This window comes from Capricornis sumatraensis, chromosome 2 (genome assembly GCF_032405125.1).
Source record: "Capricornis sumatraensis isolate serow.1 chromosome 2, serow.2, whole genome shotgun sequence".
NCBI classification, from domain to species: Eukaryota; Metazoa; Chordata; class Mammalia; order Artiodactyla; family Bovidae; genus Capricornis; species Capricornis sumatraensis.
This window is the reverse complement of record NC_091070.1, coordinates 73,729,835-73,753,241: the sequence shown is the minus strand read 5'-3', so window position 1 is coordinate 73,753,241 and position 23,407 is coordinate 73,729,835. Positions and strand designations below refer to the sequence as shown.

General features: G+C 42.0%; 1 protein-coding gene across 1 annotated transcript in view; it reads right to left on the bottom strand.

Moving 5' to 3' along the window:
* The window catches only part of RYR3 (ryanodine receptor 3), a 386,865-nt gene that overhangs the window by 159,471 nt on the left and 203,987 nt on the right, over window positions 1-23,407 (bottom strand). Inside the window, exons 36-37 of the mRNA XM_068992826.1 lie at window positions 17,853-17,955; window positions 16,917-17,054 (exon numbers count right to left, since the gene is read on the bottom strand). Coding sequence (XP_068848927.1) covers window positions 16,917-17,054; window positions 17,853-17,955 — 241 coding nt within the window. The remainder of the gene's footprint in view (window positions 1-16,916; window positions 17,055-17,852; window positions 17,956-23,407) is intronic.

The window sequence follows — 23,407 nt, the reverse complement described above, 5'->3', positions numbered from 1 at the left end:
CAGCCTGCTCTGCAGCCAGTACAGTGAGGCACAGAGGAAAGGAGGGCTGCAGGCTGTAGAGGGAAGCACTGATTTTCTGCCGCTGACAGTTGCTGACCCTTCAGCAAAGACTTTATTCTCAGTAACACCTGAAACCAGGGTGGTCTGCTCTAGAAGGGTTTGCTCTGGAGGCCACGTATATCCACACCTCAGGACACACCTCACTCATCCATTTCTGCCTGTCCTCATCTTAGAGGACAAGGAAATGGCAACCCACTCCAGTTCCCTTGCCTGGAAAATCCGATGGACGGAGAAGCCTGGTAGGCTACAGTTCATGGGGTTGCAAAGAGTCGGACACGACTGAGCGACTTCACTTCACTTCACTTCATCTTAGTAGGTGAATTACCTCCAGTTATGTCCCCCTAAGTTAGCTTATCAATTGAATGGCATTTTCTGTTACATGACCAATACTGAATAAAGTATTCTATATGAAACTATTTCAAGACACAGTTACTACCCACAGCAGCCTAGCCGGGAAAACTAAATATGTAAATAAAGTGTAAAATAATGGGTAAAACTGTATTTGCCCAGGACATTCAGAAACGAGACCATTTATAAGAAGGTACAACTTCCGTTATAATACGCATGCCCAAAAGAAATCAGAGAAGAGAAATGATCAGATCTTCCTTTCTTACTTTTCCCCTTAATGATGAGTCCTTTATCTGAAGTTCTTTATATTTCTGGAATAAGTCCATATTGCTGCTGCTTTTTAGTCACTAAGTCCTGTCTGACTCTTGAGACCCCAGAGTCTGTAGCCCACCAGGCTCTTCTATCCATGGGATTTCCCAGGCAAGAATAATGGAATGGGGAGCCACTCCTTTCTCCAGGGGATCTTCCTGACCCAGGGATTGAACCTGTCTTGCCTGCTTGGCAGTGGATTCTTTACCTCTGAGCCACAGGGGAAGCTGTAGGTCCATATTGCATGGAGACTAAAGAAGCAAGGAGGAAAAAATTCTATCATGAATTTATCTTCCAAGGAAAATATGAGATGATCTGAGAGAAAACACATTCCGATGGTTTGCAATGCCATTTCCTTTCAAAAGATAATTTACAGAAGTAGTCATGTAGTAAATACTTATTTTTGTTGTTGTTGTTCTGGTATCAGTGAGAGAGTGCTGACAATTTTGGAAGGATTTTCAGAAAAGCAAATGGAGATGATTCTCAAGAATACTTGAATCTCTTTCTTAAGCAGAGACAGATACAATACTGATTTCACTTCTGCTGTTTTTCTAAGTTCATCTTTGGAAATGCTGCCCTTTCATGACTGAGAACACTTTGGTGTTCATAGGAAAAACATCTCTAAGTCTGGAAGTCTGTTTCTCTACTTAGAGAATGAGCCTAGGGTTACCAGAGGGGAAGGGTTGGGGAAGGGATAGCCTGTTTGGGATTGACAAGTATATACACTGCTATATTTAAAATAGATAAACAAACACCTACTGTATAGCTCAGGAAACTCTGCTCAACATTCTGTAAAAACTTACATGGGATAAGAGTCTGAAAAGAGTAGCTACTTGTGTAGGTATGACTGAATTATTTTTCTGTACACTTGAAACTAACATAACATGGTTAATCAATTGAAGATAAAATTGTTGAAACTACAAAAAAAAAAAAAAAAGGGAGAGAGGGAGAGAGAAAAGAAACACACCTCCTATAGGGGGTGAGGCTCTAGGCAAAACACAAAGTGAGGTGAAGAGGTCAATCTGCCATTTGCCTTCCTGTTTGGGCCCCTCTTACGTCTCCCACATGTGCACAGACGTCCAACTGCTCCACTTAGAACCTCCCCACCCATGTGATGAAGTTGCTTCCACAGTCTTGGCTGCAATCGTAGGCTTTTTATCCACCAATTTATCTGTTCCAAGAAGGCCTTGCCAAGTGCACTGGATGGTTCAGCTCATGGGATTTTAAAAAAGCTATAGTGCTTTTTTTTCAAAAAGTAAAAAGAAAGAAAGATATGGAACCAAGCTCTTGTTTTTCTGATGAGAAATAAAATCAGCTTCTATGAAACAGAATGCCTTTGGGAAGCTAGATGTATACGCGTGGTTTCCTTGATGATTATAAATGGCTTCATTTATGAAATTATTAACTATCTGACTCACACTCCACTGTTGTAATTAGTGTAATTAGGGATAGTCATATTGAGGCAATTATATCAAGTATACAATCTAGAAGCCACATTTTAAATGATTGCTCAGGTTAACTCAGAGTGGAAATATTTCTAAGGCACTGTATTGTTTAGGGAGATTTGATGACTGAAAGATAGTCTAAAAGAAAAACAGCTACTTCACTATTTGATTTCTTGACTAGTCAGATACTCCATATAAGAAGAAAGGATTAGAGTGTCTTCAAATTAGACCTAGGTTTAATATATTAGTTTGGGAGCCCAGTATTTATTGGTAGGTTGCTTATTTCCTTCCACTTGTCACTTTATAACCAGCTATTGAACCTCAGAATCTCAAGTCCATTATTCTGTGAAACTTGCAAGAAAATTCTCTAGGGAGTCACCCATCATCCTTAGTATAACTCTTTTCTAAATGGTCAAATTACAAGCTTTACAGTGCCAACTATAATAAGAGAAAGGTCATTTATTCTCAAGGTACAGGTTTAAAGTTTTAGGCTTCAGAGGTCTGGAAAGAATCTTTTTATCCCTAAATTTAGACCACAGTCCAACTGGCCATCAAGCAATGAGGTGCATGCTTAATATCAAAGAGCAGATATTGGCCACTGGCAAAGCAAATCCCAACATCTTACATATTGCCAAGCCTAGGCTGGTATGACATTTCTTTGAGTGTGCTCCTAAACCTGGGTCAGTTTGGAGGAAAAAGTATTCTGATTACATTGTGGAGACAGAGCCAACAGAACTGCACTGTACTTAGTTAACTTAGAAAGCAATTTATAATGCTCACACTTACAATGGGAAAAGAAAAATAATTATGCACCTCTAAATTACACAGACTTATTTTTAAATTCTAGGTGATTAAAAGTCAGCTTGCGGTATGCTGCAAATGCTCTGGAGGCATAACAGGTGGTAGATCAATTTCAAGTGAAAAGAACAAGTGTATTTTGACCTCTGCTTTCTTCCTCCCTGAGGTAGGCTGAATAAGGCCCCTCCACCCCACCGTTAAGATGTTCAGCTCTGAATTCTCAGAACCTGTGACTTTGTTGCCTGACATGTTAAAGATGCTTTGTAGATGTGATTATGTTAAGGATCTTGAGATGGGAAGACTTATCTGGGTGGGCTCAATGTAATCACAAGGGTCTTTATAAGAGGGAGGAAGGCGGGTTAAGAGTCAGAGATGGACCTGTGATGACAGAAGCAGAGGCTGGACTGGTATCTCTGCTGGAGGGCCACTAGTCAAAAATACAGGCAGCCTTTCAATGTTGGAAAGGCAAGAAATGGATTCTCCTTAGAAGAACTGTAATGCTACTAACTCATTTTAAACTTATGACATCTAGAGCTGGGTGGTAATGAATTTATGCTGTTTTAAGCCACCAAAAGTGAAACTGAAAGTCGCTCAGTCGTGTCTGACTCTTTGCAACCCCATGGACTATACAGTCCATGGAATTCTCCAGGCCAGTATACTGGAGTGGGTAGCCTTTCCCTTCTCCAGGGGATCTTCCCAACCCAGGGATCGAACCCAGGTCTCTGGCATTGCAGGCAGATTCTTTACCATCTGAGCCACAAGGGAAGCCCTTAAACCACCAAATTTGTAATTTGTTACAGCAGTTCAGGAAACTGACATAGTCTCATGGATAGAAAGTCCTGGGTTGAGGATATTTGATTCCTTTTCTGAAGATTCAAATCAGACTGGAGCATTTCAGTGAGCAAGCACTACAGACATCAGGCCTGAGAGAGAGCTAGTTTTCGAAGTTTTTGCTGAGGCAACTGGAGTAAATACATGACAGCGTTGCTGACACAAGTGAAGACCGTCTGGATCTGGCCCAGGGCTTGTGTCAAACGCGAATGACATTAAACGCAGAAAGTACTCGCCACAGAGCCACCATGGCCCATTAGATAACGCATACACGCTACAGACAGCACATTCTCTTGATCCTGTAACACAGCTTTTTGGCCTCTGCTCCCTTTCTGAACATCAAGCGCAGAGCTGCATACATCTCAACACTACCCACCGAATAAATGAAAGGTGCTGTAGGTGATGACCATCATGGCTATTGAATATTCCTAACCAGCGAGTCGGCATCTACTTGACCCTTATTCCTTCTTAACAGAACCCTGCTTTTGTACAGATATCTGCCTCTCTACCTCATGGCCATGTTCCTCTGTGAAAGGACCCAACCCTCCTCCAAATGTGGCTCTGGTGACGAAGTCACCAGCACGTGTTATTTTCTAGGTCACACCCATTGGTTCAACAGTTGACCCCTGATCAAGTTCTCCAGTCAAAAGTGATCTCAGGATTCTTGCCTTGAATACCAGAGTAGAAGAAACCTTCTCACCATTCCCCTGAACAATGTTGTTCATGGATGAGGCCCAGAAATGCAGCCACCATGTTGGCTGTGGAGGTGAGCAGGGCCAAGGAATTAATTCAAGAAAGGGACTGGGGCCATCACCTCTTGATACACCAGTCATAAAATTCCTTTATCAGCTACTCCATCTGAATTGGGTTTTCTGTTCTTTTTTTACTGAAAGCACCTGAAATGATAAACATGGAAGTGAAGTTCTTATGTATGAACTATACCTTTTATATTCACTGCAGGAGCTGAAAGGTATACCAACTTCTAAGCACCAGAACATTAAACTGAGCACCGCTTTACTGAATTCTTGTATTCCCTTCTCCTACCCTGTGAGAAAGGAACTATTATCATTCTCTTTTTATAGACAAGAAAACTAAAACAGAAAAGTTTCAGAAATTTGCTTAATATCATAAGCAGTAAATGACAGAGCTGGGAACCAAACCTTGCCTGCTGGAATCTAAACCCATCTATGTTACCATCTGAGTGCTGCTTACTCTCAATAGCTTCATAAAATTCAGAAAAATAGTCATCTTTATTAATGCTTTAAATTTATATTATACTACTTAGATGCTCTCTTCATAAACTCCAAAATGGATTCAGAAACAAATCCTGAAAATTATAAAGCTTTAGCTCTTTTTCTAACTGACTCTGAGCTGGGCAGATGAGTCATTTTCCCAGAGGCTCAGATTCTTCACCAATAAAATGAAGTGAACAATATGAAGTTCACGTTGAAGAAAATGAATGAGCGTGTCGTCTAGTGACAAGAGTGCTGGGTACTTTGTTCCTGCTCTGCCTGTGTGACCTTGGTCAAGATGCTTTACCTCTCTGTGGCTCTGTTCACTTGTATGAAGTCAGGTCACTTGCGGTTTAATATTCTACAATTCTGTGTCTATCCAACCCACTGAGTTCTTGAAAGGGTTGTCCTAATTTATGAAAATGGTGAAATGAACACCTATGGTCTTCCTTGAATTAAACTGATAAGCACTAAGAATTTTACCACTGAATTTTAATGCCAACCAGCCTTACCACGATGTTACCCAGCTTGCACTTGCTAATAGTAAAATCTGAGACTGAGGAAATAAAATCTTTAAATGCCAGTGGTTACTGACCCTGGTGAAGAAGTGGCCATTATCAAAGCTTCACCGCACATCGCTAATCACTTACATCGAGAAGATGAGCTGTGGCAACTTGATGGCCTTTCTGATGACTGTCCAGATTGCTGGTGGAGAAAGAGCCCTTCCTGTGTCAGGGGTCAGATGGCACAATAACACCCGCTAGATTTAGTTGGGAAGATTTACTAGGGAGAGTGTCATGCCCTCTGTGTTCCATGCTCCAGAGCTTCCTCTGGGCTGAAAGTCTACTCTGTGTTATAAAGTGGCCAAATACCTACAACTTCTTAGCAGAAAAGGTCAGAGAGAAAGTTAAATCCATACATTTCAAGGAGATCTGGAAAATTCATCATGCTAATATCGCTGGAGTTTCCCAGGTGGCTCATCAGTAAAGAATCTGCGTGCCATTGTAGGAGGTGCAGGTTTGATCCCTGGGTCAGGAAGATCCCCTGGAGAAGGAAATGGCAACCCACCCCAGTATTCCTGCCTGGGAAATTCCATGGACAGTGGAGCCTACAGTCCATGGCGGGCTACAATTCATGGGGTTACAAAAGAGTTAGATGCAATTTAGTAACTAAACAACAATTTCTCTGAGCTTTCCTGGTGCCTCTCTGGCTTGGGCTGTGCACTTGGTATCACTTTCACCTTATTTCAGGAGAACAAGGATTCTACAGAGATCCCCGAGAGCAAGGCTGCAAGGCTCTGAAAACCTGAAAAGCAAAGCCTGCAAAGACAACTGGACATTGTTCCCCACTGACAAGTAAGAACTGCTCTGTTTACGTTGTGTCATCAGGGCCCAATGGACAGGCACTGGCTGTCAGACCCCCAGAGGCATGTGATGTGCAACTCTCCCACTCCCCCGCCTCCCTGGGCTCCATGGCAAGCAGCTGAACATCTAAGAAAGCACCCAGCCTTCCTTCATCTCAGCGCTATATTTAATTTGTAGACATGCACATTTGTTTCCTTCTCTTTTGGCTTCCCTGTCTGGGAAATAAGGGTAAAAGTTTAGGCAGCTTGCTAGAATACTCTATTTCTCATCACAACAGTAGTAGCCAATATTTGCTAAGAACTTCTTGTGAGTCTGACTCTGTGCTAAAGGTGGTACCTGAATCATCACGTAACTCTCCAGATCATCAGGTAAGAACAGAAAAGACAGGTGTGGTAGGAATTAAGTTTCCCCAACACTGATGGCTGTTGTTACACTAATCCTTGCTTTACTTTTTATTTAGGCAAAGGAGCACTACAATTTAATAAACAAATCAAGGTTCCTGTCTATAGATGGTCTATAGGCTGAGGCAGCGTGGGAGTTAGGGCTATACAAGAGATGAGCCTCTCCCGTCTCTGCACAATTGGACCCCACAAAACTCCCAGTCCCCCTGGTCTGGATGCCCTTGACCTTGGCTCTCAGGGCTGGTCGTGTGTGGACAGTCTCCTGGTGTTCGACTATTTCTGCTAAATCTGTTTCCCTCTCTCAGTGGTTTTCTACCTTGGCTAGAGCCCCCCCACTTGTGAAGCAACTGTGTCACCCCTAGGACCATTTCCCCAGATGGCCGGACATCCATTCCCATCAGAGGCAGCCTCACAAAGCACCCGTGAGACTGCACTTCTGCCAGCCCATCTCCACAGCCTCCTGGGGTCTCATCCATCATATGGAGATAATTAGCCTGTTGTTTCTGAAATCAGTCAACCAGCCTCATAATCACTTTCTCGAAAACATTCAGGCGATTAAATGACCGATGATGACAACGGGGAAGAGAGCACAGAGAGAATAGATGATGTTTGCTGATGTGCTAGGGAGGGAAGCCCCTGAAAGCCCTGGAATGAAGATGGGACACAGATGGGACAGCAAAATACTCAGGGACCTGGGGTCTCTGTCTTTACCCTGTTAGGAAGGTAATCAAATTGCTTTTATTTTAGTGTCTATGTCTATTCAGTGTGGAGAATAAACTGATGCTGAGTCAAGCCTAAGTGCAGGCGGCTGTGACTGGCGCACTAAGATACCCCTCATCCAAGGTAAGGAGCAGCGGCTGTGCTTTGCTGGAGCAGTCATGAAGAGATACCCCATGCCCAAGGTAAGAGAAACCCAAGTAGGATGGTAGGTGTTGCAAGAGGGCATCAGAGGGCAGACACACTGAAACCATACTCACAGAAAACTAGTCAATCTAATCACACTAGGACCACAGCCTTGTCTAACTTAATGAAACTAAGCCATGCCCGCGGGGCAACCCAAGATGGGCGGGTCATGGTGGAGAGGTCTGACAGAATGTGGTCCACTGGAGAAGGGATGGCAAACCACTTCAGTATTCCTGCCTTGAGAACCCCATGAACAGTATGAAAAGGCAAAATGACAGGATACTGAAAGAGGAACTCCTCAGGTCAGTAGGTGCCCAATATGCTTCTGGAGATCAGTGGAGAAATAACTCCAGAAAAATGAAGGGATGGAGCCAAAGGAAAAACAATACTCAGCTGTGGATGTGACTGGCAGTAGAAGCAAGGTCCGATGCTGTAAAGAGCAATATTGCATAGGGACCTGGAATGTCAGGTCCATGAATCAAGGCAAATTGGAAGTGGTCAAACAAGAGATGGCAAGAGTGAACGTCGACATTCTAGGAATCAGTGAACTAAAATGGACTGGAATGGGTGAATGTAACTCAGATGACCATTATATCTACTACTGTGGGCAGGAATCCCTTAGAAGAAATGGAGTAGCCATCATGGTCAACAAAAGAGTCTGAAATGCAGTACTTGGATGCAATCTCAAAAATGACAGAATGATCTCTGTTCGTTTCCAAGGCAAACCATTCAATATCACAGTTATCCAAGTCTATGCCCCAACCAGTAACACTGAAGAAGCTGAAGTTGAATGGTTCTATGAAGACCTACAAGACCTTTTAGAACTAACACCCCCAAAAGATGTCCTTTTCATTATAGGGGACTGGAATGCAAAAGTAGGAAGTCAAGAAACACCTGGAGTAACAAGTAAATTTGGCCTTGGAATACGGAATGAAGCAGGGCAGAGACTAATAGAGTTTTGCCAAGAAAATGCACTGGTCATAGCAAACACCTTCTTCCAACAACACAAGAGAAGACTCTACACATGGACATCACCAGATGTTCAACACTGAAATCAGATTGATTACATTCTTTGCAGCCAAAGATGGAGAAGCTCTATACAGTCAACAAAAACAAGACCAGGAGCTGACTGTGGCTCAGATCATTATTACCAAATTCAGACTTAAATTGAAGGCAGTGGCACCCCATTCCAGTACTCTTGCCTGGAAAATCCCATGGACAGAGAAGCCTGGTAGGCTGCGGTCCATGGGGTCGCGAAGAGTTGGACACGACAGAGCAACTTCCCTTTCACTTTTCACTTTCATGCATTGGAGAAGGAATGGCAACCCACTCCAGTGTTCTTGCCTGGAGAATCCCAGGGATGGGGGAGCCTGGTGGCCTGCCGTCTATGGGGTCACACAGAGTCGGACACGACTGAAGTGACTTAGCAGCAGCAGCAGGGAAAACCGTTAGACCATTCAGGTGTGACCTAAATCAAATCCCTTATGATTATACAGTGGAAGTGAGAAATAGATTTAAGGGCTTAGATCTGATAGATACAGTGCCTGATGAACTATGGAATGAAGTTCGTGACATTGTACAGGAGACAGGGATCAAGACCATCCCCATGGAAAACAAATGCAAAAAAGCAAAATGGCTGTCTGGAGAGGCCTTACAAATATCTGTGAAAAGAAGAGAAGTGAAAAGCAAAGGAGAAAAGGAAAGATATTAGCATCTGAATGCAGAGTTCCAGAGAATAGCAAGAAGAGATAAGAAAGCCTTCTTCAGTGATCAATGCAAATAAATAGAGGAAAAGAACAGAATGGGAAAGACTAGAGGTCTCTTCAAGAAAATTAGAGATACCAAGGAGACATTTCATGCAAAGATGGGCTCGATAAAGGATAGAAATAGTATGGACCTAACAGAAGCAGAAGATATAAAGAAGAGGTGGCAAGCATACACAGAAGAACTGTATAAAAAAAATCTTCAAGACCCGGATAATCATGATGGTGTGATCACTCACCTAGAGCCAGACATCCTGGAATATGAAGTCAAGTGGGCCTTAGAAAGCATCACTATGAACAAAGCTAGTGGTGATGGAATTCCAGTTGAGCTATTTCAAATCCTGAAAGATGATGCTGTGAAAGTGCTGCACTCAATATGCCAGCAAATTTGGAAAACTCAGCAGTGGTCACAGGACTGGAAAAGGTCAGTTTTCATTCCAATCCCAAAGAAAGGGAATGCCAAAGAATGGTCAAACTACCACACAGTTGCACTCATCTCACACGCTAGTAAAGTAATGCTCAAAATTCTCCAAGCCAGGCTGCAGTAATACATGAACCGAGAACTTCCTGATATTCAAGCTGGTTTTAGAAAAGGCAGAGGAACCAGACATCAAATTGCCAACATCTGCTGGATCATGGAAAAAGCAACAGAGTTCCAGAAAAACATCTATTTCTGCTTTATTGACTATGCCAAAGCCTTTGACTGTGTGGATCACAATAAACTGTGGAAAATTCTGAGAGAGATGGGAATACCAGACCACCTGACCTGCCTCTTGAGAAATCTGTATGCACGTCAGGAAGCAGCAGTTAGAACTGGACATGGAACAACAGACTGGTTCCAAATAGGAAAAGGAGTACGTCAAGGCTGTATATGGTCACCCTGCTTATTTAACATCTATGCAGAGTACATCATGAGAAACGCTGGACTGGAAGAAGCACAAGCTGGAATCAAGATTGCTGGGAGAAATATCAGTCACCTCAGATATGCAGATGACACCACCCTTAAGGCAGAAAGTGAAGAGGAACTCAAAAGCCTCTCGATGAAAGTGAAAGAGGAGTGAAAAAGTTGCCTTAAAGCTCAACATTCAGAAAATGAAGATCATGGCATCTGGTCCCATCACTTCATGGGAAATAGATGGGGAAACAGTGGAAACAGTGTCAGACTTTATTTTTCTGGGCTCCAAAATCACTGCAGATGGTGATTGCAGCCGTGAAACTAAAAGACACTTACTCCTTGGAAGAAAAGTTATGACCAACCTAGATAGTATATTCAAAAGCAGGGACACTACTTTGCCGACTAAGGTCTGTCTAGTCAAGGCTATGGTTTTCCCAGTAGTCATGTATGGATGTGAGAGTAGGACTGTGAAGAAGGCTGAGCGCTGGAGAATTGATGCTTTTGAACTGTGGTGTTGGAGAAGACTCTTGAGAGTCCCTTGGACTGCAAGGAGATCCAACCAGTCCATTCTGAAGGAGATCAGACCTGGGATTTCTTTGGAAGGAATGATGCTAAAGCCGAAACTTCAGTACCTTGGCCACCTCATGGGAAGAGTTGACTCATTGGAAAAGACTCTGATACTGGGAGGGATTGGGGGCAGGAGCAGAAGATGCAGAGGATGAGATGCCTGGATGGCATCACTGACTCGATGGACTTGAGTCTGAGTGAACTCCGGGAGTTGGTGATGGACAGGGAGGCCTGGCGTGCTGCGATTCATGGGGTCGCAGAGTCGGGTACGACTAAGCGACTGAACTGAACTGAACTGAACTGAACTGAACTGAGGCAAGCTCCTGGCCATGCATCCTGGATCTCTGAGCTTCTCCATCCTCCCCTGCCCCCTCCCCCCCCACCCCCCCCACAGCATCCCTGCACAGTTCTCAAAAATCAGGGGCCCTGGATATGGAGCGTGATTCTCATCTTGGCCTCTTTTTCACTTGTTGCAAGAACCTTGTCCACATTACTTCGCTTCTCTCAGGCTTAGCTGCCTAGCATACAAAACGGGAACCTGGCTGCCACTATATCTGGTTGTTTGCTGTGGGATAAACAAAGATTTGAATTTATATGCTACCCTCCGTGTGACTCTGGAAAGCTATTTAACCTGTCTTTACATCAGTTTCTTCAATCGTAAAATAGGAAAAACATTGTTGACTGCTTATTTTTGTTGGGAGAATTAAATGAGGTAATACTCAAAGAAGTGCCAGGGCAACACTCAGGACACAGTGGGTACACCACGTAAGTGTCAGCCCCTCCCTCCTGGCAGCTGTAAGGCCAAGTAGTATAAAATACACGGTAATAACAACATGTCACACTCTGAGACTGTGAACCACTGGAGTTTTCAGGACATGCTGCTGTAACACACCTGCCTTTCCTACACTTCCTCATTCTATTCCTTTTACAATTCAGCCAATCTCAATTCACTGCCACTCTTGGAATATGAATTTTTTTTTTTTTTTTTTGCCTCTGGGCTTTGTGGAAGTAGCTCCTTTCATCAAAAATACTTTTCCCTCTTCAGTTCAGTTCAGTTCAGTGGCTCAGTAGTGTCTGACTCTTTGCGACCCCATGAATCGCAGCACGCCAGGCCTCCCTGTCCATCACCAACTCCCGGAGTTCACTCAGACTCACGTCCATTGAGTCAGTGATGCCATCCAGGCATCTCATCCTCTGTCGTCCCCTTCTCCTCCTGCCCCCAATCCCTCCAAGCATCAGAGTCTTTTCCAATGAGTCAACTCTTCGCATGAGGTGGCCAAGGTACTGGAGCTTCAGCTTTAGCATCATTCCTTCCAAAGAAATCCCAGGTCTGATCTCCTTCAGAATGGACTGGTTGGATCTCCTTGCAGTCCAAGGGACTCTCAAGAGTCTTCTCCAACACCACAGTTCAAAAGCATCAATTCTCCAGCGCTCAGCCTTCTTCACAGTCCAACTCTCACATCCATACATGACTACTGGAAAAACCATAGCCTTGACTAGACGGACCTTAGTCGGCAAAGTAGTGTCTCTGCTTTTGAATATACTATCTAGGTTGGTCATAACTTTTCTTCCAAGGAGTAAGTGTCTTTTAGTTTCACGGCTGCAATCACCATCTGCAGTGATTTTGGAGCCCAGAAAAATAAAGTCTGACACTGTTTCCACTGTTTCCCCATCTATTTCCCATGAAGTGATGGGACCAGATGCCATGATCTTCGTTTTCTGAATGTTGAGCTTTAAGCCAACTTTTTCACTCTCCTCTTTCACTTTCATCAAGAGGGTTTTGAGTTCCTCTTCACTTTCTGCCATAAGGGTGGTGTCATCTGCATATCTGAGGTTATTGATATTTCTCCCAGCAATCTTGATTCCAGCTTGTGCTTCTTCCAGTCCAGCGTTTCTCATGATGTACTCTGCATAGATGTTAAATAAGCAGGGTGACCATATACAGCCTTGACGAACTCCTTTTCCTATTTGGAACCAGTCTGTTGTTCCATGTCCAGTTCTAACTGTTGCTTCCTGATGTGCATATAGGTTTCTCAAGAGGCAGGTCAGGTGGTCTGGTATTCCCATCTCTCTCAGAATTTTCCACAGTTTATTGTGATCCACACAGTCAAAGGCTTTGGCATAGTCCATAAAGCATAGATAGATGTTTTTCTGGAACTCTCCTGCTTTTTTCTGCCAATTTATAATCTTTATGGAGTTTTCACTCGCCTCCTTTGGCCCCTTGCTGTCCCTTATCTGTGCTTTCATCTGTACCACAGCACACCCAAGCTCAGGCTATATGGAGTTTGACTGTTCCCACTCATTTCCTCCTTTCTCTGTAAGGGCCACTATTTCTTCATTTTTGTGAGTCTCAAATGATTAACACGTATTAGAGGCGGAAAAGATTTGTGCTGATGAGGTGACTGTAGAAACGAGTAAGATATGGTCTCTGTACTAAGTCCCAGTAACAAATTCTTTGCCTAAGGGGGCATGACTTTCCTGACATTGCCATGTTAGACACATGGCAATGTTAGAAATTTGTGTCATGCCCTGGATGGCACATGTCCTATTAGAAATTTTGTGACAATGTGGCAGGGGCAGGGAGATGGAGGATGAGGTGGAAAAAAAAGACTTCCTGAAGGACGTATCTGTGTGTGTATGTCTCAGGGAGAAGCTGATTGGAGAGAATCTAAGGAGGCTTAGAAACACTGCCAGAGCACCACAGATACACCTACTGCCAAATTCTCTTACTTTGTGTATATCTGTGTTGGGGCCCAGGATTTATTCTGGGAGTGAACAGTAGACTGTTTCCCCTCCTCAGCATGAGAAAAGGCTGCAGCATGTAGGCGGGGGAGAATCTGGGGCTTGGGCCCTCAGGTAATTCAGTGATTGGGTGAGGGCTGATACAGGCAGCAGCTTTCTTTGCAGAGAGAAGATAGTGTGAAAACCTGCCATAGGGAAAGCACCCAGTGAATGACAGAGGTCAGGAAGGCACCGACTTTGAGTTGTGAAGCGACAAGTGACTTTTATTTTTTTTTTTAACTTAGAAGTTAGCAGAAAGAGCTGGTTGGCCTTTTCTGGAGGAAAAACTCAGTGGTTACAAATTTAAATTCAAGGAAACTCTACTTAAATTGTAGTGTGTTTCTGAGAAGCACTGGCCTCCAACTAACAGGCAAAAGATTTTCTGGACAACTTGCTCTATTGGGATATTAAAAAAAAATGCTACTTTGTATGGTGGGCTGCTACTATTTTTCTTAACCTCTTCATTATCATATAAAGTTTTGATAAGATTGTAGCAACTTCTATCACAATATGGGTTGCAATTACTTTGGGCAAATCCCTTTAACACTGAACCAGCTAGCAGCATTCTTATGGGTTTCAGGACACTGTTCTTCCTCTTTCCTAAATGCTGAGGTTCCCTTGCAGGTTATCAGGCCAACACCAATTGCTCATAGAGGAGAAATTGCACCACCTACCCTGAAAAGCCCGAGTCCAGCTCTTTGGCTGGGTCAATTTTTTGATGTTAAAATTCTGACCTCTGTTGGGTTCAGATTCCTACACATAACAGTGAGTCACAGAAGTGAGTTACCTCACAGATACAATAAGCAAGATAAAAAGATGATGGTTTCAAGAAGGCATTCTGTATGTAATATGTAGATTGGGGGCTCATCATATTAATATATATGCTGATAATTTCTATGGCAAGCTTCATTGGATGATGGAAAGAGTGTGGAATCAGAGTCGGAAGACCTCGATCAAGTCACAGCTTTACTCATTGTGGTTACCTTGGGCTGTTGACATCAAGCACCTGGAAATTCTAGAACCAGGTAACAGTGGAAAGAATAAGTATCCTTTAACTCTTCTGAGTCTTATGTTCATCAACTACACAATGGAAGAGTGACAAAAACTAACACAGTAAACTAACACATATGAAGTACTTTGGGATTGTCAGTTCACCATAGCATGCTATTTTCATCATCTAAACTTTTAATATTTTATCAAACACAAGGGTAAGGGAAATCACAAGCTATAACATGGGTGATGTTACCAGTATTTTAAAGGATTAGAATCCTTTATGGCAAGTGGGTATGTATTCAGAACCATCATTTCCATTCAGTCAAGTCAAAAACAATCTTGGGGGAAATATGGCAGTAAAACCATCTCCAAGATTTTCTTTTAAAAAGTCAGCCCTGATTGAGGAGCTCTGTGTCCCTGGAACACCTGGCAGGAAACCCATATGCTGACAACCAGACATGCTTGGCCAGGATGGCAGCATAGGAGACTTATGACACTAAGTCTGAACCTCTCATAATGCTACTTGTGGAAGGGAAGAAGTGTGGGGTGAACCGTGGAGTTTTATGCTGGAGCGGCCTTTCAGGTTGTTCCACATGTCCTGCCAGAACAGATACAACATAATCTTTCTGCCTGAACCCCAGGGTAGCAAATGCTAAACACTGTAGTCTTTGGAGCTTGAAAACCATTCTTAGAGTTAGGGAGACTTCAGAATCAAGTGAGCTAATCTAACTGACTCTATTTACCTAACATGAAGTGGTTGCCTTGGAGGACCCCTGGTCGTGACATAATGTCTTAGAAAGAACATCCATTTTAAAAACAGACTCTCCGCAGGTAATGTGGGTCAGTTCAGTCTGTTCTTAGTCCCGCTTTGGCAGTAACCACAAAGGAACTCTAAGCTCGCTTTTCTGAACCTTTGAATCATGCTGGCATGTTCTCACCAAAGACCTCCCCTCCTCCATGGTGAGAAATAGGACCGATCAAGGGTTGCCAGTACAACTGCTGCCAAGTACCCCAGACACTCTTTTGAGGCTTCAACACTTCTCCTGATAAATGGGGATGATTCTTTCCCTTCAGATATAGTCTGACAAAGATGGAAGGTCAATAGAAAGGGCAATAAGATGTATGAACTCCAAAGTAGTGTTTTCAGAAAAACTGATCATATCTTGACAGTCTATTGCTCTAGTCTATAATTTGAAAGCAGGTTCTAAGATGGATAGGAACAGGGAATAAGACAGCTACATTAAACCTGGAAAATTCCTTCTTCTTTAGACAAGTAAAATATTTGCATAATTTCATAGTACAGGGCAGACTGATTATAATATGCAGACAATCTTCCTCTTGAAGTATAAATAGTTTATGGACAGTAAACTGTCTTGTACTACAAACAATGATCTTGTTTCAAAATGGGAAGAGTTTCAATGGTAGGAATTATCTGTACTATAAGGATTAGAGAAATGATTTGAACAAGGTTCAGGAAAGTTGAAAGATAGAAGGTCCAAGTCCTCTAGGGTGTTGTATTAGGAGAATCATAGCCCCCAAACGAAAACAAACTCCCCTGCTCCAAACTCCATAACCGATTCCCTTTGATTGTTAAGGGGCTTCCCTGGTAGCTCAGACAGTATGGGGCAATTTTCAATGCGAAGGAACCACAAACAAAAATGTCAAGAACAATGAGGGTCACAAGAGGAAGACTATGAAAATGTAAAAGAAAGAAAAACAGAAATCTGTGTACAGGTATCAGGCATTTAAAAGTAGACAGACAAGAGCAGACCTACCAAGCAACTGATCCCTTTCAGAAAACTCTGAGAGTAAGCTCCTTAAGTCAGAAGGAAAGCAGACCCCCAAATATAGAGCATTAAGAGCACCAATTATAACAGAATGCCCAGATGCTTCCTGGAAGCTAAGCAGCCCTTCTCCATCCCACAATATATGTTTAGGAAGTTCATTACCTTAACTAGGGGCTTCCCTGGTGACTCAGATGGTAACGAATCTCCCTGCAATTCAGGAGACCCGAGTTTGATCCCTGGGTCAGGAAGATCGCCTGAAGAAGGGAATGGCAAGCCACTCCAGTATTCTTGCCTGGAGAATCCCATGGCAGGCTACAGTCCATGGGGTCGCAAAGAGGTGGACACGACTGAGCAACACTTTCACTTTCACTTTACTTTAATTATGGCTTAGAAGAGCCCTGGGTTGGGAGCACCATGATCGAAAGGGATGGGAACTTACTAGGGCATCTCTCTTCTTCCTCCGTTGGTTGCTCCTTCTCTGGCTTGGGAGGGCCTTTGATTCTCTGCACCAAGGCACAGATTTTTCCAGTCCAGGAGGTATCCTCTTCCTCTTCTTCCTCTTCTTCCAGGGGAACCCCTAAGCAAGCCACAGAAAGAGGGACAACCTCAAACAGTACACAAAGCCACCAGATAATTGAAAGAACATAGAAACATTGCTTTCCATCCTTCGGGACTTTCTAAATATACTATAGGCAGCCTCCTATAAATATTTATCTACATGTCTTTTGGCTAACTTTTTAAATGATAATTTCTTGTGTACAAAAGCATAAAGTAATTTCAATCCCAACACTTAATTTTTTCTAACCCATACCCCAAATGGGCTCCAGAGTATCTAGAAAGAAACAGTTAACAACCTGTTACTTCAAATGAAAAACTCATCTGTTATCCACATAGCTCTCAAAAGCAGCACAATTGCTGATGGGCACTTAAAACCAGCAGATACACATCAGAGTAGAAATGGCTGGTTTAGAATCCTTAAGGGCAGGTATGGTCATACTCATTTCATTGCAGAAGCTAAAAAGCAAAGGTGATCAGAATCTTGGTTCACCTGGGAAGAGCGTCCCAGCTATCTAACTTGAGATAAATTGGGTGAGGTTTATATAAAGATCTGTTCTTTCCTTTCCTTCTTCAGAGACCCAGTCCCCTCTCTTAGATCTCAGCAACATTTCTTGTAGACAGAAGGAGTTTCAGTCATGTATTATTCCAGGATGATGTCCTATATCTTCTCTGACCCAAATAGTTTGGAAAGAATCATTTCTTGGACAATTAGTACTATCATTTTAAACAGAAACTAACTTTACAACTCCCCATGAGCTTCTAACCAAGGAACCATGAACAGCCTTGTCTTGGATAAAGCTTTTATCTGGAAGCTCACCGCAGTGAAGGAGAAGGTCCTCATGGAAGTCGTACAGCTCTTCCCGGATTTCTTCTGGGCATGGGCAGTTCTCCCCCAGTTGAAAGTTAAGAAGCATGTTGATCTTGGAGGGGGCGAAAAAGATTGGCTAGTTGGTTCTCAATGTCTGTCTAAAGAACTCAGATCCAACCTTAGTCACCTAACATTCTTTGCAAACTTTATTTAACTTGATTTGGTGTGTGCGTAAAGATAGCCAACATTTAAAAATAGCTTTTTATAACTGAATCACTTTGCTGTACACCTGAAACATTGTAAATCAACCATACTTCAATAAAAAAATTAAAAATATTTTTAAAAAGTGCACAAACTTCCAGTTATGAGATGAGTAAGTCTGGGGCTGTAATATAACAACACTGCATGAAAACTGCTAAGATAGTAGATCTTCTCTAAATTTTAAATTGGAGTATAATTACTTTACAATGTTGTGTTGGTTTCTGCTGTACAGCAAGAAGAATCAGCCATAAGTACACATATGTCCCCCCTCTCCTGAGCCTTCTTCCCATCTCATTCCTGTACCCCCATCACACCCCTCTGTGTCATCACAGGGCACTGAGCTGAGCTCCCTGTGTTACACAGCAGCTTCCCACTAGCTATCTCTTTTATTTTTTCCTATTAATTCTTATTAATTTAATTTGGCAACATACACAAAGTTAAAAAAGGAGTACAAAATATACTCAGTTTTTCTCTCTCTCTGATTCCTTGTTGTTCAGTTGCTAGGCTGTGTCTGACTCTTTGTGACCCCATGGACTGCAGCACGCCAGGCTTCCCTGTCCTTTACTGTCTCGTGGAGTTTGCTCACACTCATGTCCATTGAGTTGGTGATGCCATCTGACCATCTCATCCTTCTCTAGTTTACGTGTAGTAGTGCGACTTTCAGTGCAACTTTCTCAACTTGTCCTGCTCTCTCTTTCCCTCTCTGGAAGAATAGATCTTAAAAGTTTTCATCATTAGAAAAATGATTCATAACTATGTGAGGTGATAGAGTGAAGTTGCTCAGTCGTGTCCGACTCTTTGCGACCCCATGGAGTGTAGCCTATCAGGCTCCTCCGTCCATGGGATTTTCCAGGCAAGAGTGCTGGAGTGGATTGCCATTTCCTTCTCCAGGGGATCTTCCTGACCCAGAAATCGAACCCGGGTCTCCCACATTGCAGGCAGATGCTTTACTGTCTGAGCCACCAGGGAAGCCTCTAGATGTTAACTAAAATTACTGTGATGATCCTTCTACAATATAGACAGATATCAAGTGATTATGGTTGAACACCTTAAGCTATACAATGTTCTGTGTTAATCAAACCTCAACAACGGCGGTGGGGGGGCACCTCACTACAAATGCAAAAAAAAAGGAAAAGAAAATATTCTAGCAATATTGCTTTACATCACCAAAATATTGTCTCTACCCTTCTTCTTTGGAATAACTATTTTGGTGACTATGGCTCTAATCCCTGCCTTTAAGAAGGAATGCATGATTCTGAGAAGAAAGTCACGCATTCAGGGCATGCATTTTAAATGATCTTTGGAGAGACAGGTCATGAGAATACAAAGACGTAAATAATACACTAATGAAATAAAGCCATAAACTGTGAGTTGCTAAAAAAATAAAAGTAGCTTTTCCTTTTTTCTGATTATAAAGGTAACACAGAACTTGATTAGCTAAAGAAGAAAATTTACTGAGATCTCCCCACTGAGATAGCTGCCGTTTATATTTTAGTTAATATCTTTATATAGGCAGATTGAGATTACAATCTAACTCGACATTTTTGAAACTCAATTTTTCAACTTAATTTATCTCAAGCATTTAAAAATGTTCTTACCCTGATCTCTTACAGGTGCACTGCATTTCATCACAAGGATGAACAGTGATTTATATAAAATGTATGTAAAATTAATGATCTGCTCTGAAATATCTCAGTTGCTTTCATTTTTTACCCCTGTAAATAAAGTCACTTTGAATTTCCTTTTATGGAATTTTTGTTCACATCTCTGTTCACTTTCTTAGGATAAACCCATAGAAGCAAAATGCCTGGATCAAAAGGTTTGTACATTTTAATGGCTTTTGATATGAATTGCCAGATTGCTCTCCAGAAAGCTCACAACAGTTTGCATTATTACCAGATTTATATAAGAGTGTGTATTACTTTGCCAACTCCATTACAGTAATGAGAGTTAACATATTTTCAAATAGTTTCCAATCTAATGAGTAAAAAACGTCATATCCCTGTTGCTTTAATTTGCATTTAATTGGTGAGGTTGAACTGTTTTTTGACATAGAAGGACTGTTTTTATCTCATCATTTATAAATTTCCCATCCATGTTCTTCCTCCATTATTCTGTTGTGTGATTATCTTTTAAAAATTAATTGGCAAGTGTTTTGCACATCTCTATAGGTTATTATCTCTTGGTAATATACATTCCTGGAGAAGGAAACGGCAATCCACTCCAGTACTCTTGCCTGGAAAATCCCATGGATGGAGGAGCCTGGTAGGCTTCAGTCCATGGGGTCGCAATTCCAAATACATTTCCCAGTTTTTAGTGAGCTTTTAATTATCTTTATATAATTTTTTTTGACATGTCAGTTTTATGTTTTGAAGCCAGCCTATCATCCTTTCCTTTACAATTTTATGTCAGAGATGTTTCACTGTTTCTGTGCCATGGACTACCCTGACTTTCCTGGTGATTCATTGGAAAAGACTCTGCCTGCCAATTCAAGAGATGCAAGTTCTATTCTTGTGTTGGGAAGATCCCTTGGAATAGAAAATGGCAACCCACTCCAGTATTCTTGCCTGGAAAATTTCATGGACAGAGGAGCCTGGCAGGCTATAGTTTGTGGGGCTGCAAAAAGTCAGACACAATTGGGTTACCAAGCATGCATGTCCTACTTGGCCAGTCTGGTGAAACTCATGGATGTGTTTCTCAAATTAATATTTTAAATACCTAAAATAAAATATAAGGGATTACAAAGAGAAACAGGTATAATGAAATCTAATTATCAAGATCATAAAAATGCATTTGTGATATAGTAACATATATACTTATTTATTAATTCATTAGACAAAAGGATCTAGGGGCAGCCCTCATACTCACTGAGACTCACTGCTTGAAGCAGTGATGAATGTAAATGATATTACCAAGTATTAGAACCACTGTGATACCATATGGAAAAATATAGAACCTCTGTGGGTGACTAAGTCAAGTATTTGCTTTGCTGCCTACATCAATAATTGGAAGAACTGCTATTAGAAATTAATGAAAATTTGGTAAAAAAAATAAATAAATAAAGCTAACACTCAGATTCCTTGATGTCTAAAGTTTTGATGTCTAAGCCCGTGAGACGCAACTACTGCACCCGCATCTACTGATGCCCATGTGCTGAGAGTCTGTACTCCACACAAGAGAAGCCACTGCAATGAGAGGTCCACGTACCATAACTAGAGAGTAGCCCCCGCTCGCCACAGCTAGAGAGAAAGCCCACACACAGCAACAAAGAACCACCATAGCCGTAAATAAGTAAATACAAACAACCAGAGGTAATCTTGTCCATTTTACTCTATCATATACGGTAACCCAAACACCAGGCAAAGGGGTATTTTCTCCTTTTGTTTGGGATTTCTAGGTGAAAACAGTTATAATATCTTTTATTAAACTATCAACCTTACTTAATATTGTTAGGAAGATCCTTATTCAAAGCTTCTACTGCAAATAATTTTTTGAAAGTAGAGGTACTGTTTGTATAATAACAGGTTGCATAAAACAGGTTGGAAATGTTATTTTTGTAGTTGTTTCATGATGGTAAAATTGGTTGAATTATGGTAACTGTATCAGCAACATATATCAATGAGTTGTTCATTAAAATAAGATCTGAAGATCTGGTTCCAAGAATCAGAAAGTTAATTTCTTTACTGAAAGATTTTCCTTTTGGTAGAACATTTAGGAAGCAAGTGGGAGCCCTCAGGGCATAACTAAAAATGGAAGTGAGCTGAATTTTTGGCTGTAGGTCATACCCTCTAAATGAAATCCTTTTCAAAGTGAAAGGCTTGCTGACTATGCTTGGATAATTTGCCAACAGTCACTGGACTAATCCTAGCTTTACCTACCTTTATACTTAGTTACACCCCCCCAAGTATGTTTCTATTTCATCTTTTTAAACAGTGAATGGATATAGGGCTGAAAACCTCTATTTTATTCTCAGAAGTTACAGAAGAGTGAGGTAATCATATCACTGTTTTAAAATTCTAATTCCTATGTATCCTATTTTCCAAGTGATCTTGCATTCCTATGCCCTGAAATTGATTGAAATCCTCCAAATTCTTTATTAAATTCTTAATTATTTAGAAAGTTCTATTGGCAGATTCTTCTAGAAATGAATACTCTGGGAGGGGTGGCAAAGGAGACTCCTGAGTTTGGTAAGAGTGTCCCTTCTTTTCTTTCATTTCTGGACACCTCAGCATCACCTGAAAACTTGCTAAACATGCAAATTCTCTGGACTTACCCAAGACCTACTGAATTAGAAGCTCTAGAGGTGGGACCAGCAATCTGTGTTTTATTAAGTCTTCCAGGGATTCTGATGACTGCTCAAGAATCACTGGTCTAACACATAAGCAAAGAAGTTCTTGAGACTTCTGAAAGGGGTCTGAAATGATTGTTCAGAGGACTGCCTACAAGGTTAAAGGAGGAAGTGATGGTGAGTCCCGAGGATGGCAGAAGAGAAGGTAAGGAAGCAGAATGCAGCAAGAGTGAAAGGATTCTTCCAAGAGCCAGGATCATGAGCTGCGTCGATAAAGATAATGTCAGATGGACAATGCAGTCCTGGTTGAGCTGAGGACATGCCAGAAAACATGTGTAAACTCTAGTCACTGGCTCACTGACAGAAGGTCATAGAACATGGTTTAGTTGCTAAGCCGTGTCTGATTCTTTGCAACCCCATGGACTGTAGCCTGCCAGGCTCCTCTATCCATGGGATTTTTCAGGCAAGAATACTGGAGTGGGTTGTCATTTCCTTCTCCAGGGGATCTTCCCCAGCCAGGGATTGAACCTGGGACTCCTGCATTGCAGGCAGATGATTTACCAACTGAGCTAACATGGCATGAGGCAAAAGCAAATACCTCTGACACTAAAGCTGATGCCAGCTCTTCCTACTTATAGAATGTTTACTACGTGGCTGATTTCCTGCCAAGCAACCTACGTGAATTACTCATGGGATTTTCACGAACACTATCTGCATTTTGCAGCCTGAAGACACTGAGACAGAGAGAAGTAATATGCTCAAGACTACACCATGAGTGATGGCAGAGCCGGAATGGCAGCCAGGCTCTGAAGCTAACACCGGTGTTTTAATCACCACATCATCTGCCATCCCATTTTTCACAAATGTGAGTCAGCATCTGCCCAGCCGAAATAGAGAATGTTCACACCTGTTGCCAGTCTAAAAGCAGCCTGACAACATTTGTAAAGCCTTCAAGAATAATTCACCGCACTTTGCTCCCTGCACACTCACTCCGTTTTCCTTAGCACAGCACAAA